Here is a 15528-nt window from a genome sequence, read left to right as displayed (position 1 = left end):
GGAGGCATCTCCCTGAAATTAGGGGAGCATCACTTCTTTTAAATTTTGTTTCAAATTTGATTTTCATGCTCACTTTAAATTTGATTTGAATTTTGGGCTTAAATTTGATCTAAATTTTAGGTTTAAATTTGATTTAAATTTTAGGATTAATTTGGTTTAAGTTTTCAGTATAAATTTGATTTAAATTTTAAGTTTAAATTTGATTTAAATTTTAGGTATAAATTTGGTTTACATTTTAGGTTTAAATTTGATTTTCATTTTAATTTTAGGTTTAAATTTTAGGTATAAATTTGATTTAAATTTGATTTAAATGTTTGGTTTTAAATTTGATTTTCATTTTGGGTTTGAATTTGATATAAATTTTGGGTTTAAATTTGATTTTCATTTTGGGTTTAAATTTGATTAAAATTTTAGGTATAAATTTGATTTAAATGTTGGGTTTAAATTTGATTTAAATTTTTGGATATAAATTTGATTTAAATTTTGGGTATAAATTTGATTTAAATTTTAGGTTTAAATACAATTTTCATTTTGGATTAAATTTGATTTTCATTTTAATTTTAGGTTTCAATTTTAGGTTTAAATTTTAGGTATAAATTTGATTTTCATTTTAGGTATAAATTTGATTTAAATGTTGGGTTTAAATTTGATTTAAATGTTGGGTTTAAATTTGATTTAAATTTTTGGATATAAATTTGATTTAAATTTTGGGATAAATTTGATTTAAATTTTAGGTTTAAATACGATTTTCATTTTGGGTTAAATTTGATTTTCATTTTAATTTTAGGTTTAAATTTTAGGTTTAAATTTTAGGTATAAATTTGGTTTTCATTTTAGGTATAAATTTGATTTAAATGTTGGGTTTAAATTTGATTTAAATGTTGGGTTTAAATTTGATTTTAATTTTGGATATAAATTTGATTTAAATTTTGGGTATAAATTCGATTTAAATTTTAGGTTTAAATACGATTTTCATTTTGGGTTAAATTTGATTTTCATTTTAATTTTAGGTTTCAATTTTAGGTTTAAATTTTAGGTTTAAATTTGATTTTCATTTTAGGTATAAATTTGGTTTAAATGTTGGGTTTAAATTTGATTTAAATGTTGGCTTTAAATTTGATTTAAATTTTTGGATATAAATTTGATTTAAATTTTGGGATAAATTTGATTTAAATTTTAGGTTTAAATACGATTTTCATTTTGGGTTAAATTTGATTTTCATTTTAATTTTAGGTTTCAATTTTAGGTTTCAATTTTAGGTTTCAATTTGATTTTCATTTTAGGTATAAATTTTATTTAAATTTCGGGTTAAATTTGATGTAAATTTTGGATTTAAATTTGATTTTCATTTTAATTTTAAATTCAATTTGCCCAAGAGCTCCCAAACCTCCAAGACTGGACATGACCCAAAGCTCTGAGCTCCATTTACCCCCCAACACTTTGGCTGTGTTAAAATCCACCAGGTCCAGAATTTCCAGGATATTGAGAATATTCTGAGCAAAGCAGTCTGTAGAGGAGGTAATTTGGACAAAGTGATCCCAGCCCAGGCTGGTGGCATTTCCCCATCCAGGTGCTGCCACTCCCTGTAATTATGGGAGCATCACTTCTTTTAAATTTTGTTTCAAATTTGATTTTCATGCTCACTTTAAATTTGATTTGAATTTTGGGTTTAAATATGATTTTCATTTTGGGTTTAAATTTGATTAAAATTATATATATGAATTTGATTTAAATGTTGGCTTTAAATTTGATTTAAATTTTTGGATATAAATTTGATTTAAATTTTGGGATAAATTTGATTTAAATTTTAGGTTTAAATACGATTTTCATTTTGGGTTAAATTTGATTTTCATTTTAATTTTAAGTTTCAATTTTAGGTTTCAATTTTAGGTATAAATTTGATTTTCATTTTAGGTATAAATTTTATTTAAATTTCGGGTTAAATTTGATGTAAATTTTGGATTTAAATTTGATTTTCATTTTAATTTTAAATTCAATTTGCCCAAGAGCTCCCAAACCTCCAAGACTGGACATGACCCAAAGCTCTGAGCTCCATTTACCCCCCAACACTTTGGCTGTGTTAAAATCCACCAGGTCCAGAATTTCCAGGATATTGAGAATATTCTGAGCAAAGCAGTCTGTAGAGGAGGTAATTTGGACAAAGTGATCCCAGCCCAGGCTGGTGGCATTTCCCCATCCAGGTGCTGAAAAATCAGACTTTTTACCCAATAATTCCCATAATTATTGCTGGCATGGCCCACGTGTGTGACAATAAATGTCACAGCCAGCTGCTGTTGTGGGTATTGCCTCTAATTTCCAACCTGCTGCAATTTATCTCCTTTATTTCCTGGGAAGCAGCACCCTAAAATTAGCTTTGCCCTATGGCAGAGCTGTCATGGGGGACACAGAGCTCCAGGAAAAATGGTCAGAAAAAGCAGAATTGTGGCACTTGTCAGTGGTATTTTTAGAAAGGGAAGGCTACAAAAAAAGCCCTTTCCCCAGGAGGTAGGAAGAGCTATTTTTGGTCACTTTCTCATCAGGAGATTGCTGCCCTGACCTGGATTTGTGCTGTTCTGGGTGCCAGACATCAAACACCACCAGGGAAAGGGAGCAGAGAGCACAAACCCAGCAGGGCGTGGGACAGCAAGGGTTAAAAACCAACGGGTTAAAAACCAACGGGTTAAAAACTAAAGGGTTAAAAACCAATGGGTTAAAAACCAAAGGGTTAAAAACCAACGGGTTAAAAACCAAAGGGTTAAAAACCAACGGGTTAAAAACTAAAGGGTTAAAAACCAAAGGGTTAAAAACCAACGGGTTAAAAACCAAAGGGTTAAAAACCAACCAAATGGGGCTTCCTCTGCCTCTCATCCAGGCCAGCCTAATCCCAACCTAACCCCAGCCTAATCTCAGCCTAACCCCAGCCAAATCCCAGCCTAACCCCAACCAAATCCCAGCCTAATCCCACCCAAATCTCAGCCACATCCCAGCCTAACCTCAGCCTAATCTCAGCTAAATCCCAGACAAATCCCAGCCTAATCCCAGCCAAACCTCAGGCAAATCTCAGCCAAATCTTAGTCTAACCCCAAACTAATTCCAGATAAATCCCAGCCAAATCTCAGCCTAATCTCAGCCTAACCCCAGCCAAACCCCAGTCTAATCCAAACCTAATCCCAGCCACATCCCAACCTAATCCCAGCCACATCCCAGCCTAATCCCAGTCTAATCCCAGCCTAATCCCAGTCTAATCCCAGCCTAATCCCAGTCTAATCCCAGCCACATCCCAGCTTAACCCCAACCAAACCCCAGCCAAATCTCAGTCTAACCCCAGACTAATTCCAGCTAAATCCTAGCCAAACCCCAGACTAATCCCAACCTAACCCCAGCCTAATCCCAGCCTAATCCAAGACACATCCAAGACACATCCCAGCCTAACCCCACCCAAATCCCAGACTAATCCCAGTCAAACCCCAACCAAACCCCAGCCAAATCCCAGCTAAATCCTAGCCTAATCCCAGCCAAACCACAGCCTAATTCCAAATTAATCCCACCCAAATCCCAGCCTAATCCCAGCAAAACCCAGCCAAATCCAAGCCTAATCCCAGTCAATTCCCAGCCTAATCCCAGCCTAACCCCAGTCAAACCCCAGCCTAACCCAGCCTAATCCCAGCCAAACCCCAACCAAATCCCACCCAAATCTCAGCCAAACCCCAGTCTAATCCCAACCTAATCCCAGTCTAATCCCAACCTAATCCCAGCCACATCCCAGCCTAATCCCATTTTAATCCCAGCCAAATCCCACCCAGATCCCACCCAAACCCCACCTACATCCCAGCCAAATCCCAGCCTAATCCCATTTTAATCTCAGCCTAATCCCACCCAAATCCCAGCCACCTCCCAGCCTAATCCCAGCCTTGTGGTGCTCAGGGCTGATCCTTGCCAGGGTTTGTGCCTGGATCCCGCAGTGGGTGCTGCAGAAGGAAGGAAACTGAGGCTCAGTGGATTCCTTGGAGTTCATCCTTCTCCTTGAATAAATGGGAGCTGGTTCTGCCACTGCAGCCTCACCCTGCACCTCCAAACTCCTCCTGCCTGGGAAAAGCTGTTCAGGCACTCTCACCGCTGCCCTCTCAGGTTTTGGCTCCTCTGACACTGGGTTTGACAAAAGAATTGTCTGGTAAGAGCCAACTTCTCCAATATCTGCCCAGGGAACGTGGCCATCGCTCCAGAAATGTCACTAAGAAGGGTCACAGGTCATTTGTGGGCTGAATTTGCTCTTTGAACTGCAGGAGGGTAGGTTTAGATGGGATATTGGGAAGGAATCCTTCTCTGGGATGGGATTCCCAGGGAGCTGTGGCTGCCCCTGGGTCCCTGGCAGTGCCCAAGGCCAGGCTGGGGCAATCTGGGACAGGGGAAGGTTCCCTGCCCTGGCAGGGCTGGGATTAGACGATCTTTAAGGTCCCTTCCCACCCAAACCCTTCCAGGACTCAGTGATCCCATGATTCACATAAATTCATCACAGTTCTATAATTAATTGGTTAAAGGACAGTTAAAAGAAGCAGTGGAAAGGAGCTCAACACCCAATTAAGGAGCACAGGCAGAGCTTTTGCCGGCCAAGGATTCCAAAAGTTGCTGGAATTTATTGGTGGAAAATCAAAGCCATGAATATCAGGGAGCTGGAAGCACAAGATCTCCCTGCCCCTGTCACCCCCTCCCTGTTATCCCAAAGAACACCACACAAAGCTGCAGGAATCTGCTTGGAAATCTTTCTATTCTTTCTATTATTAATCAGCAGACTCCAGGCTAAGCCCTTCATGGAATAATTCAGCATCCTGCTCCTCTGTGAATTCCTGCAGATTAAAGAAGTGGCCCATGGAAGCAGAACAGGAGGTGGCCAGGAAAGAGAACATCCCACTCCAGGAGTTATAAAATCAATGTGCAATGCAGGGCTTTCAAAATGCAGGGAAAACACCCCAGAAAAGTGTGGGTGGTCTGGTAAAAGTTTCCTTTTTTGAAGTGAGTAAATGCCTGAAGTGTGTCTGGAGCTGTGAAATGATTCTTGGTGCTGACGCTGCAGGAAATTTTGGGGCGAATGTTCCACAAGGCCAGGCTGGATGGGGCTGGGAGCCACCTGGACCAGTGGAAGGTGGGGATGGGATGGGGTGGGATTTAAGGTCTCTTCCAACCCAAACCATTCCATGAGGGACTCTTGCAGCAGATAAACTGAGGAAGGTGAAAGCAGCAATGAGCTCAGCAATGATTTGGAGGAATTTCCAAGAAATTTTCCTTCACTGGTCAGTGGAATGAAAATTCTGCCTCAGGGCTGGGCTCTCAGGAATATTTCACCTTCAGATGCAACACAGAACGTTTCTGCATGAAGAAAATAACCCAAGTGTCTGGCAGGGCTTGATTTGAGGTGCTGAGGGGCCTCAGTTGGCTCAGAGGAAATGATGGAAAGTGCATTAGGAGAATGCTGCTGTGTTACAGCTCTGCTGTGAGTCCAGATTCCAGCAGAAACAAAATGAACACATCAATTTTTCAGAGCACAGGCATTGCCCAGCAGGACCTTTGTGTTTGTGCTGTGATGCCAAAAACTGACATCCCCACCTCAGCCCCAGAGAGGAAACGGAATCCTGGAATGGTTTGAGTCGGAAAGAACCTTAAAATCGTCCATTCCCACCCCAAAAGGAACCTTAAAGATCATCCCATTCCCACCCCAAAAAGAACCATAAAGATCATCCATTCCCACCCCAAAAAGAACCTTAAAGATCATCCATTCCCACCCCAAAAAGAACCTTAAAATCATCCATTCCCACCCTAAAAAGAACCTTAAAATCCTCCCATTCCCACCCCAAAAAGAATCTTAAAATCATCCATTCCCACCCCAAAAAGAACCTTAAAGATCATCCCATTCCCACCCTAAAAAGAACCTTAAAGATCATCCATTCCCACCCCAAAAGGAACCTTAAAGATCATCCATTCCCACCCTAAAAAGAACCTTAAAATCATCCCATTCCCACCCCAAACAGAACCTTAAAATCATCCATTCCCACCCCAAAAGGAACCTTAAAATCACCCATTCCCACCCCAAAATGCTCACAGTTCATTCTCTCCCCTCCAGCCCCAAGTCCCTGAGGATGCTGAAGATCTTTTGTGAAGAGGATAACCCAAACCTGATCCTTCAAATCTTGAGACCCTGAACAAATGACACGGAAAAAATGAATCCTGTTAAAAATCAGCCCTGCCTGGCCCTGGGCTGCGCTGGGCACCCCTGGGCTCCCTCAGGGGTGAAATCCCCTTTCAAGGAGCATCCAGCAGTCCAGGATGAGGCCCTTAGGCCATAAATCCCATTTTTTCCTCCCTGGCTGTGGCTATTTAAATATCCCAGGCCACATCCTCAGCTGGGCTCAAATGTCTGTCCTTGCTCTCCTGGCTCAGCTGGAACGAGACCAATTTCCTGCTGATGTCCTGATGTTATTGATGGTGAGTTTGGGGTGACCCCACAGCACACCAGGGGCTCCAGGGCTGGAAATGGGTGTAAATTTACGCCCTAAATGGGTGTAAATCCTGCAGTTTGGCCAGTCCCATCACTGCCTGGTGGGGAACATCAAAATGGAACAAATCCTGATTTCCTGACTCCTTTTCCTCTCTGTCAAAATTCCATCTGATGTCGCTGTTTGCCCTCCTTACATGGTTATCATTAAGATCTATTTAGGCTTGAATTGCTTAAACTTAACCAGGCTTTATATTAAAAACTTATCAAGACAAATCCCCTTTAATTATTACAATCTAATCTCCCAATCTTAATTATTACAAATAATCTGTAATATTTCCAACCACGTTGCATTACCTGCACAGTGCCTTCATTCTGCTGCCTCTCTCCAACATAAAAAACCCCACCCAACCCCCTCTTTTATTCCACCCATCTGATTCATTACTTTCTTAATATATTCAAATGAATTCATTATCATTGGATGTATTTTGATCTTTCCCTGGCAGCAGCCAGGCTGTTGTGCTACGCCACTTTCTGTATTTTCTTTCCTTTTCTCTTATTTTTTAAGGAAGCTGCAGGACTCAGTGTCCCCCTCCCCTCACTGCAGGTTTGTCAGTAGTGGACAATCAAGATTAAAATCGATGCTGCTGCTTTCCCTTTGCATGGGAGTGCCCCTTCCCTCCTCCTGCCTCAATCCTGAGACATCAGCTTTGCTCTGCTTTGGTCAACTTTGAGGCAAAAACAATTCTCCTTCAGCAGAAATATCAGCCTGCATTTCAATATCTCCAGACAGAAAGGGAAAAGGGTTTAATTACTCATCAAAAAAGAGGGAACATCTCAGACTGATTTCCCTGACTCACTTTAACCTTCAAACCACCTTCAGGATAATGTAGCAGGAGCTCTGTCCCCCTGCATCTGATTAGAGAGCAGAAATTCACACTGCAAGGCTCTGTTTTCAATTAAAACAATGAATTTTATTTCAGAATTTCTTCACTAAACACCTCCGTGAATGCCAACTTTTCCCCTTCTAAATAACCTGATTTTTAAAGCAATCCCTATATACATGGGATGCATTGTGTTCCATAAAAGTTTGCATTGCTTGGTATCACTATTAAATAAATAAATCAAACTTAGCCCTGCCTGGTTATAAAGCATCAATTTATTTTGCATACAGGGTAAGTGGATTTCAAACACCGAGGTATTTAATGAGAGGGAGTTTTATTACAAAGTTCCATCTGCCAGTCCTTGTTGTCAGGAGATTAAAAGGATAATAAAAGCTCCCCTGCACCTCTGTTAACTCTGTGTTTCCTTATGCAGTGAGTTTTCCTTATGGGTTAAACCACGATCTGTTCCCCCTCCCAATCTCTATTATCAGGGGAAAAAACCCCATTAATAAACCAGATCATAACATATCTTTCACCCTAAAAAGAAACAAAATGCAATGCCCTGACAGGCAGTAATTTTATTTTCGCTCCCAATGAAATCCAAAGGGGTTTGTGCCTATGGCAGAAACTTTCAGCAAAATGAACGAGGCAGGTTTTGAATCCGCGATTGCTTCATTAGCACAAAGCCCCTGTGCTGTGGGGATGATCTGGGGGGTGAGGCAGGGCTGGAGCTGCCCGTGCTCGGAGCAATCCCGGGATAAACCCGGGCAGTGCCTGACTGCAGTGCTGCAGTCCTATGACAGCGTCATGTTAATGAGCCGCCGGGGCTGCGAGGCTCCGTGTGCCCGGCGAAGTTTAACCCTGTCCCCGAGCTCTGCCCGGCCACACCATCCCACCGGGAACCGGCTTGGCAGGGGGGTTTGCCTTTCACAGGCTCGTCTGCTCAAAAATCCCGGCTGTGATCACAGCAGAGCCCTTTCTGCATCGTCTGAGTGAGGAGTCACCTCTCCCCCCTCAGCGTCCCTCTGCTTTTCCACGCGAGCTGTGGCAGGGCTTTTTCTAGCACCATCAGTTTTGGGGGTTTTTTGGTTGTTTTATGGTTTTTTTATTTTCTCTTTGCAGTTTACTAATCCGTTTCCTCCGCAGCTGTAATCCCTCCAGGAGGGTTCGGAGCCTGGATGGCAGCCAGGCACTGTCATGCAGCCCATACAAAGTCTATTTTCCCCCCAGAAACGTAATTTCTACCAAGGTTTCAAACAATTTATTATTCATTCTGAGCAATGCACCAAGCGTTAGATCAGAGCGGATGGGTGGGAGGAAAAGAGAAGAGAAAAGAGAAAGGAAGAAAGAGAGGAAGGGAAGAACCAAGAGCAAGGATTTGGGATGCCGGGGGTCTCCCAAACTCTTGCTGAGCGCTCCAGGGTCCCCCCGCCCCTCCGCAGAGCCCCCGGGGCCGGTGCGGGGAGCGCTCGGTGCCGCAGAGCTCCGGCGAGCGCCTCCCCCGCCCGCTGCGACCTTCACCGCCAGCCCCGCCGGGGGATGGGGGACAGGGGATGGGGGAACAACCCTCTGCACCCATCTGCGGCTCCCTGTGCCCCCCGATGCCCCCCGAGCCCCGCTGCAGGCCGGTCCGACCCCCAGCCCGCGGGGCCGGAGCTGTCCGTGGTGATGGAGGCGCTGATCCCGCATCCCGTTCCCGTTCCCGTTCCCGCTCCCGTTCCCAGCCCCGGCCCTACCCCGCTCTGCAGCCCCGGCAGCGGCCCGGGGCCGGCACCGCGCTCCGCTCTGCCCTGGGCGCTGCCGGAGAGAAAACAGAGGAAAAGGGGGAGAAGAGTGACGAGGAATGGAAAAAATAGGGGAAAGAAATGAAAGGCAGGAAAGCAAGAGTAGGGGGAAAATTAAAAAACCAACAAAAAAACAAAAGGAAGGGAAGGGACAAAGAAAGGGAAGAATGGGAAGTAAGGGAGGAAAAAAGAAAGGAAGGAAGGAAAGAATGGAAGGAAGGAAAGAAAGAGGGTGCTGGCCGAGGGAAGGGGGGGAAGGAAGCCGGGCAAGGGGGAAGGAACACGGGGAAGGGAAGGGGGCAGCGGGAGGGAGAAAAGAGAGATGGGGGCAGCGGAGACAAGGGGGGAGTGGGTGGGCAACGGGGAGGGGGGCAGGGAGCGGGGGCAGCAAGGGGAGCGGGGAATGGGGAATGGGGAAGGGGCAGCGGGGAGGGGCAGGGGCCGGGCAGGGGCGGCCGGGACAAGGCGAGGGGCGCCAGGGAAGGAAGGAGGGAAGGATGGAAGGGGGAGCCGGGGCGGGGCGCGGGGCGGGCCGGGGCCGGGCCGGGGGGAGCCGCCCCCCGCACACGTGTGCGGGGCCGCCCCGGCGGGGCTATAAAAGGGGCGGCGGCGGCCGGAGCAGCCCCGCACCGCCGCCCCCAGCGCCCCACCATGAGCTACACCATGGAGCCCCTGGGCAACCCCTCGTACCGCCGGGTGACCGAGACCCGCGCCACCTACAGCCGCGCCAGCGCCTCCCCGTCCAGCGGCTTCCGCTCGCAGTCGTGGTCGCGGGGCTCGGGCAGCACCGTGTCCTCCTCCTACAAGCGCCCCAACCTGGGCGGCCCGCGGGCCGCCTACGGCTCCACGGTGCTGAGCTCGGCCGAGAGCCTGGACGTGAGCCAGTCCTCGCTGCTCAACGGCGCGGCCGAGCTCAAGCTGAGCCGCTCCAACGAGAAGGAGCAGCTGCAGGGGCTCAACGACCGCTTCGCCGGCTACATCGAGAAGGTGCATTACCTGGAGCAGCAGAACAAGGAGATCGAGGCGGAGCTGGCGGCGCTGCGGCAGAAGCACGCCGGGCGGGCGCAGCTCAGCGACGCCTACGAGCAGGAGCTGCGGGAGCTGCGCGGGGCGCTGGAGCAGGTGAGCCACGAGAAGGCGCAGATCCAGCTGGACTCGGAGCACATCGAGGAGGACATCCAGCGCCTGCGGGAGCGCTTCGAGGATGAGGCGCGGCTGCGCGACGAGACGGAGGCGACGATCCGCGCCCTGCGCAAGGAGATGGAGGAGGCCTCGCTGATGCGCGCCGAGCTGGACAAGAAGGTGCAGTCGCTGCAGGACGAGGTGGCCTTCCTCAGGGGCAACCACGAGGAGGAGGTGGCCGAGCTGCTGGCGCAGCTGCAGGCGTCCCACGCCACCGTGGAGAGGAAGGACTACCTGAAGACGGACCTGACGACGGCGCTGAAGGAGATCCGCGCCCAGCTCGAGTGCCAGTCCGACCACAACATGCACCAGGCCGAGGAGTGGTTCAAGTGCCGCTACGCCAAGCTCACCGAGGCGGCCGAGCAGAACAAGGAGGCGATCCGCTCCGCCAAGGAGGAGATCGCCGAGTACCGCCGGCAGCTCCAGTCCAAGAGCATCGAGCTCGAGTCGGTGCGCGGCACCAAGGAGTCGCTGGAGAGGCAGCTCAGCGACATCGAGGAGCGCCACAACAACGACCTCACCACCTACCAGGTACCGGGGCGGCGGCGCGGGGCTGTCCCGAGCCCGCCGGGGGAATCGGTGCCGGCTCCGGGGGGGAGGATTTGGGAGGTGCCCGGTGTGGCGGGAGGAGGAAATGTGGGAGGTGCCCGGTGATTCGGGAGGAGGGTGCGGGAGGTGCCCGGTGCCGGCTCCGGGAGCAGGAGATGCGGGAGGGATGCGGGACGCGCCCTGTGCCGGCTCCGCAGCGCGGGATGCAGGGATGCGGAGGTCGGGGGGACGATGCGGTGGGAGCTGGCGGGTCCTGCTCTGGTGGCAGCCCTGCCTCCCCGAGCGGCGGGAAGAGTTTCTCAAAGTGCCCTCAGAGAAGTTGTGCCCGCTCTGTCCCCGCGCGCGGCTCTGCCTGTGTCACAGGGGTTTTCTGCGACTCCCTTGCAGGACACGATTCACCAGCTGGAAAACGAGCTCAGAGGAACCAAGTGGGAAATGGCTCGTCACTTGCGGGAGTACCAGGACCTCCTCAATGTCAAGATGGCCCTGGACATCGAAATTGCTGCATACAGGTACAGTGGTATCTTTGCAGACGCGTCTGGAATATTAATAGCACTGCGGATGCTGCTGGCTCAGGAAGCTTTACCACAGCTAAGCAATATCTGCAGGCAGTGAACACGGGTGAAATGAGAGCTCGGCTGCATCCCTGCAGCCATTAGAGAGCCCAGAAGGTCATTAGGGATCAGCAGAGCTGCCAGCGAGCCCCCGGGCACGGCACAGCGTGACTCAGTGCCGGCTCCCGTGCCGCATCCTGTCCTTGGCTGCAGAGCAGCAGATGCAGCGAAAGACGAGGTTATTTTTAATTCCCGTCTGCTTTGCAGATGCCAGGCATGCAGGGCTTGTCACCAGAGCTCCCTTTTATCGCCTGCGAGAGACAGTGAATTTGCTTGATCATGGTTTGAGGCAGTGAGTGCTGATCTGTCTGTCACAAACACTTTTACTTTTCTTGCTCAACTTTCCTTCAGAGGCATCTGCTCTAATCTCGAGCTGAGCGCTGCTTGCTGTTGCCATCACCTGGCAGGTTTTTTTAGTCTCCTCTGTATCACTTCAGAACTCTCACTGGAGAGCTCCTGATTTTTCTGGGTCACAGGCTTAGATGAAAAACATTTGAACAGAAGAAAAGTAAAAACAACAAAAACCCACCCCCATCTCGAGATCTGTTGAAATTTCTGAGGTTGCTCAGACACACAGACATGCCAGGGGCTGTAGCTGCCTGCTGCCAAAGTCAGCTGAAGCCTCAAGTTCTCATATTCCCACAAAGAAAAGGTGGATGCCCAAATTATGACATTAGAACACGTGCTCTAATCAGCTGTGACTGTCTCAGACACAATATTTGATTTGGGTCTGTTGGCTGTGTCAAGTTCTGTTTGCCTAAGTCATAATGAATCCTATTAAATTACCTAGTTTGTCCTAATCCCTGCTGATTTACACCACAACGAAGCTTTCTGACAGTAAAGATGAATTTTAACTGATCACTGAAGGTATCACACTAGTCATAAGCAATACCAAGCTAAAACCTGCTGAATGTGAGTTTGCAAAAAGAGCAGATTCAAGGAAAGCTGGGCTGGGGCTGTGAGCAGGGGATGGCCCTGGACAGTTCCAGCACATTCCACAGCAAACTGGTCCCATCCTGCTGGCAGGGGAATAGTACAGCAGGGAAATGTTATAGAATCCTGGAATGGTTTGGGATGGAAGAGACCTTAAAGCCCATCCCAAAGCGGGGACACCTTCCACGATCCCAGGCTGCTCCAAGCCCCGTCCAGCCTGGCCTTGGACACTTCCAAGGATGGGACAGACAAAATTATTCCCATAGCTGTCCCTTATTTTGGTTTTTTATGCTCATTTTCTTTTTTTCTCTCCTCCTGATTCCCTTAGGAAGCTGCTGGAGGGTGAGGAGACAAGATTCAGTGCCTTCTCTGGAAGCATTACTGGTCCCATATTCACACACAGACAACCATCTGTCACAATAGCATCCACCAAAATCCAGAAAACAAAAATCGAACCACCAAAGCTGAAGGTCCAGCACAAGTTTGTAGAAGAAATCATTGAAGAGACGAAGGTGGAGGATGAGAAGTCTGAAATGGAAGATGCCCTGGCAGCCATCGCAGAAGAAATGGCAGCCAAGGCACAGCAAGAGGAACAGGAGGAAGAAAAAGCAGAAGAAGCTGCAGAGGAAGAAGCTCCTGCAGAACAAGAAGCTGCAGCCGAGGAGGAAGAGAAGGAGGAAGAGGAAGCAGAGGAGGAAGAAGAAGCTGCAAAATCTGACGCTGCAGAAGAAGGTGGCTCTGAAAAAGAAGAAATCGAGGAAAAGGAAGAAGGGGAGGAAGCTGAGGAAGAGGAGGAAAAACCTGAGGCCAAGGGCAAAGCTGAAGAGGTACCAGCAAAGGCAGAGAAGGTCAAAACACCTCCCGTAAAGTCCCCCCCCAAATCCCCTGTAACAGAGCCGGCCAAGGCTGCCCCCAAAGAAAAAGCCGCGGAAGCAGCGAAGGAACAGAAGGTGGAGAAAGTGGAGAAGGCGGCCAAGGAGGAGGAGAAAGCTGCATCTCCAGAGAAACCTGCCACACCAAAGGTGACCTCCCCGGAGAAACCTGCCACCCCCGAGAAGGCTGTGACCCCGGAGAAACCTGCCACCCCAGAAAAGGCTGCGACCCCCGAGAAAGCTGCCAGCCCCGAGAAGGCCGTGGCCCCGGAGAAGCTGGCACCCCCGGAGAAGCTGGCACCCCCGGAGAAGCTGGCACCCCCGGAGAAGGCGCGCTCCCCCGAGAAGCCGGCCAGCCCCGAGAAGCCGCGCACCCCTGAGAAAGCCGCAAGCCCCGAGAAGCCGCGGTCCCCGGAGAAACCTCCCTCCCCAGGCAAGGATGCCAAGGCTGTGGTGGAAGAGACCATCACTGTCACCAAGGTCACGAAAGTGAGCGCCGAGGCCGAGAAGGAGTCCAGGAAAGAAGACATCGCGGTCAACGGGGAGGTGGAGGAGAAGAAGGAGGAGGAGTCCAAGGAGAAGGAGGAGGAAGACAAGGGAGTGGTCACTAACGGCCTCGACGTGAGCCCTGTGGATGACAAGGCTGAGAAAATCGTAGTAACCAAAAAGGCAGAGAAAATCACCGGGGAGGGCGGGGACAGCGGCACCACGTTCATCACGAAGTCGGTGACCGTCACTCAGAAGGTGGAGGAGCACGAAGAGAGCTTTGAGGAGAAGTTGGTGTCCACCAAGAAAGTGGAGAAAGTCACTTCACATGCTGTAGTAAAGGAGATTAAAGAGAGCGAATAAAAGCAACCATAGCTAAAATTCAAACCAATTCAAGAGCTTGGGTCGGTGCAAAAGGTTAAGCCATAGACAGCTGCAAAATGCATGTGGGTGACGGCTTCAAAGCAGATCGGGTTCTCTCACGGAGGCTCCAGACACACAGTATTTTACTTTTTCGTGCAATATAGGGAAGGGGGGGGGAATGCATGCAGGCTCAAGATGTACTCCCTCCACAGAGCTTGGGGATCTACAAAAAAATACTACTACTACTAGTGCATGAGATGAAATGTGCAGAGGAAGCTTTTCTGAATTTCCTGAGCTGTTGGAGGGACATATCTGAGGAGCGAGTTCAGATGTATTATGCAAAGAACCAACTGAGCCAAAACCAAACTGAAAACAGTCATAGAGTATTCATGAGAACCAGAACTCTCCTAGCCTTAAAAAATAAAAAAAAGCTACTTATAACTAATTATGTTTACCTCACTGGTGCAATTAGGGTGGACTTTTGCTCCTGGGAGAACCTTGTTGACATGCACAGTACGCAACCTTTTGTTGTTTGATGTAAAACAGTCACAGCAGTTCTTGCTCAATAAAGGTCAATATGAAAACATGACTTGTTCTGATGAGTTTTTCCCAGTTTAAACCCCTCCCTAAGCTGGGTGCTCTCTCCTGAATGGGAATGCAGCTGCATGGGTTGGTAATTGGTTGAGGTTCTTTTCCTTGGTGTTCTCTTTTGTCTAGAGTTGGGCTTTGATTGTCCTTGGGGGTCCCATCCAGCTCAGGATGTTCTGTGCCTTGGGAATTGGATATGATGGACAAATTTCCTCTAACAACACAAAGGCTCAATTAGGAAAATAAGAGCTACATCCCAAATTTTCTAGAGGAAAGAGGAATCCATAGAACACCTCTGCCTGGCCTTGAGGTGCTTAGAGGGGTTGCAATTGTTTTTTTTTAGGAAGGGGAAGACTCTAAGCCCCCAGTCCTGTTTGTGCTGAGCCAAAAAATGTTAAAATCTGCTGCAAGTGTTGTTGTCCTCCTTACACCCCAACATCCACACACAGAGAGCCAATTTCCAAATGATTCCTGGATTTTCCTGGGGAGAGAGGCTGGGTGTGGCATCTTCTGTGGCACCAGTTTGTCACTCAGCTGAGCAAAAACCCATTAAGGGACTCAACCAAGCCCTCAGAACAGGCTTGGCACTGGTTATTTTACCCCCTCTTGCCTTAATTTTATTGGAACCTCCTTATTTATTCTCTGGGTCCAATGATCAAAAAGTTTAATTTGCCTCTAAACACAAAATTCTAAAACCAAAAATTAACCCAAGGGGGTTAATTTGTTCTTTTGTTAAGAACAAAGCCAATCAAAAATTGCTCTACGTGGAAAAATAAATGGAAACAA

The 15528-nt window shown here is 48.0% G+C and overlaps 1 protein-coding gene across 1 annotated transcript; it reads left to right on the top strand.

The window, feature by feature from the left end:
• Positions 1–9806: 9806 nt before the first annotated feature.
• On the top strand, positions 9807–14740 carry NEFM (neurofilament medium chain). Its single transcript, XM_059490905.1, has 3 exons — positions 9807–10868; positions 11274–11398; positions 12762–14740. Exons 1-3 carry the CDS (start codon positions 9807–9809, stop codon positions 14152–14154), a joined length of 2580 nt encoding a protein of 859 aa, XP_059346888.1. The 3' UTR covers positions 14155–14740.
• The last annotated feature ends 788 nt before the right edge of the window (positions 14741–15528 follow it).

The sequence above is a fragment of the Ammospiza nelsoni genome, chromosome 30, assembly GCF_027579445.1.
Source record: "Ammospiza nelsoni isolate bAmmNel1 chromosome 30, bAmmNel1.pri, whole genome shotgun sequence".
NCBI lineage: Eukaryota > Metazoa > Chordata > Aves > Passeriformes > Passerellidae > Ammospiza > Ammospiza nelsoni.
This window is presented reverse-complemented; position numbering and strand designations above follow the sequence as displayed.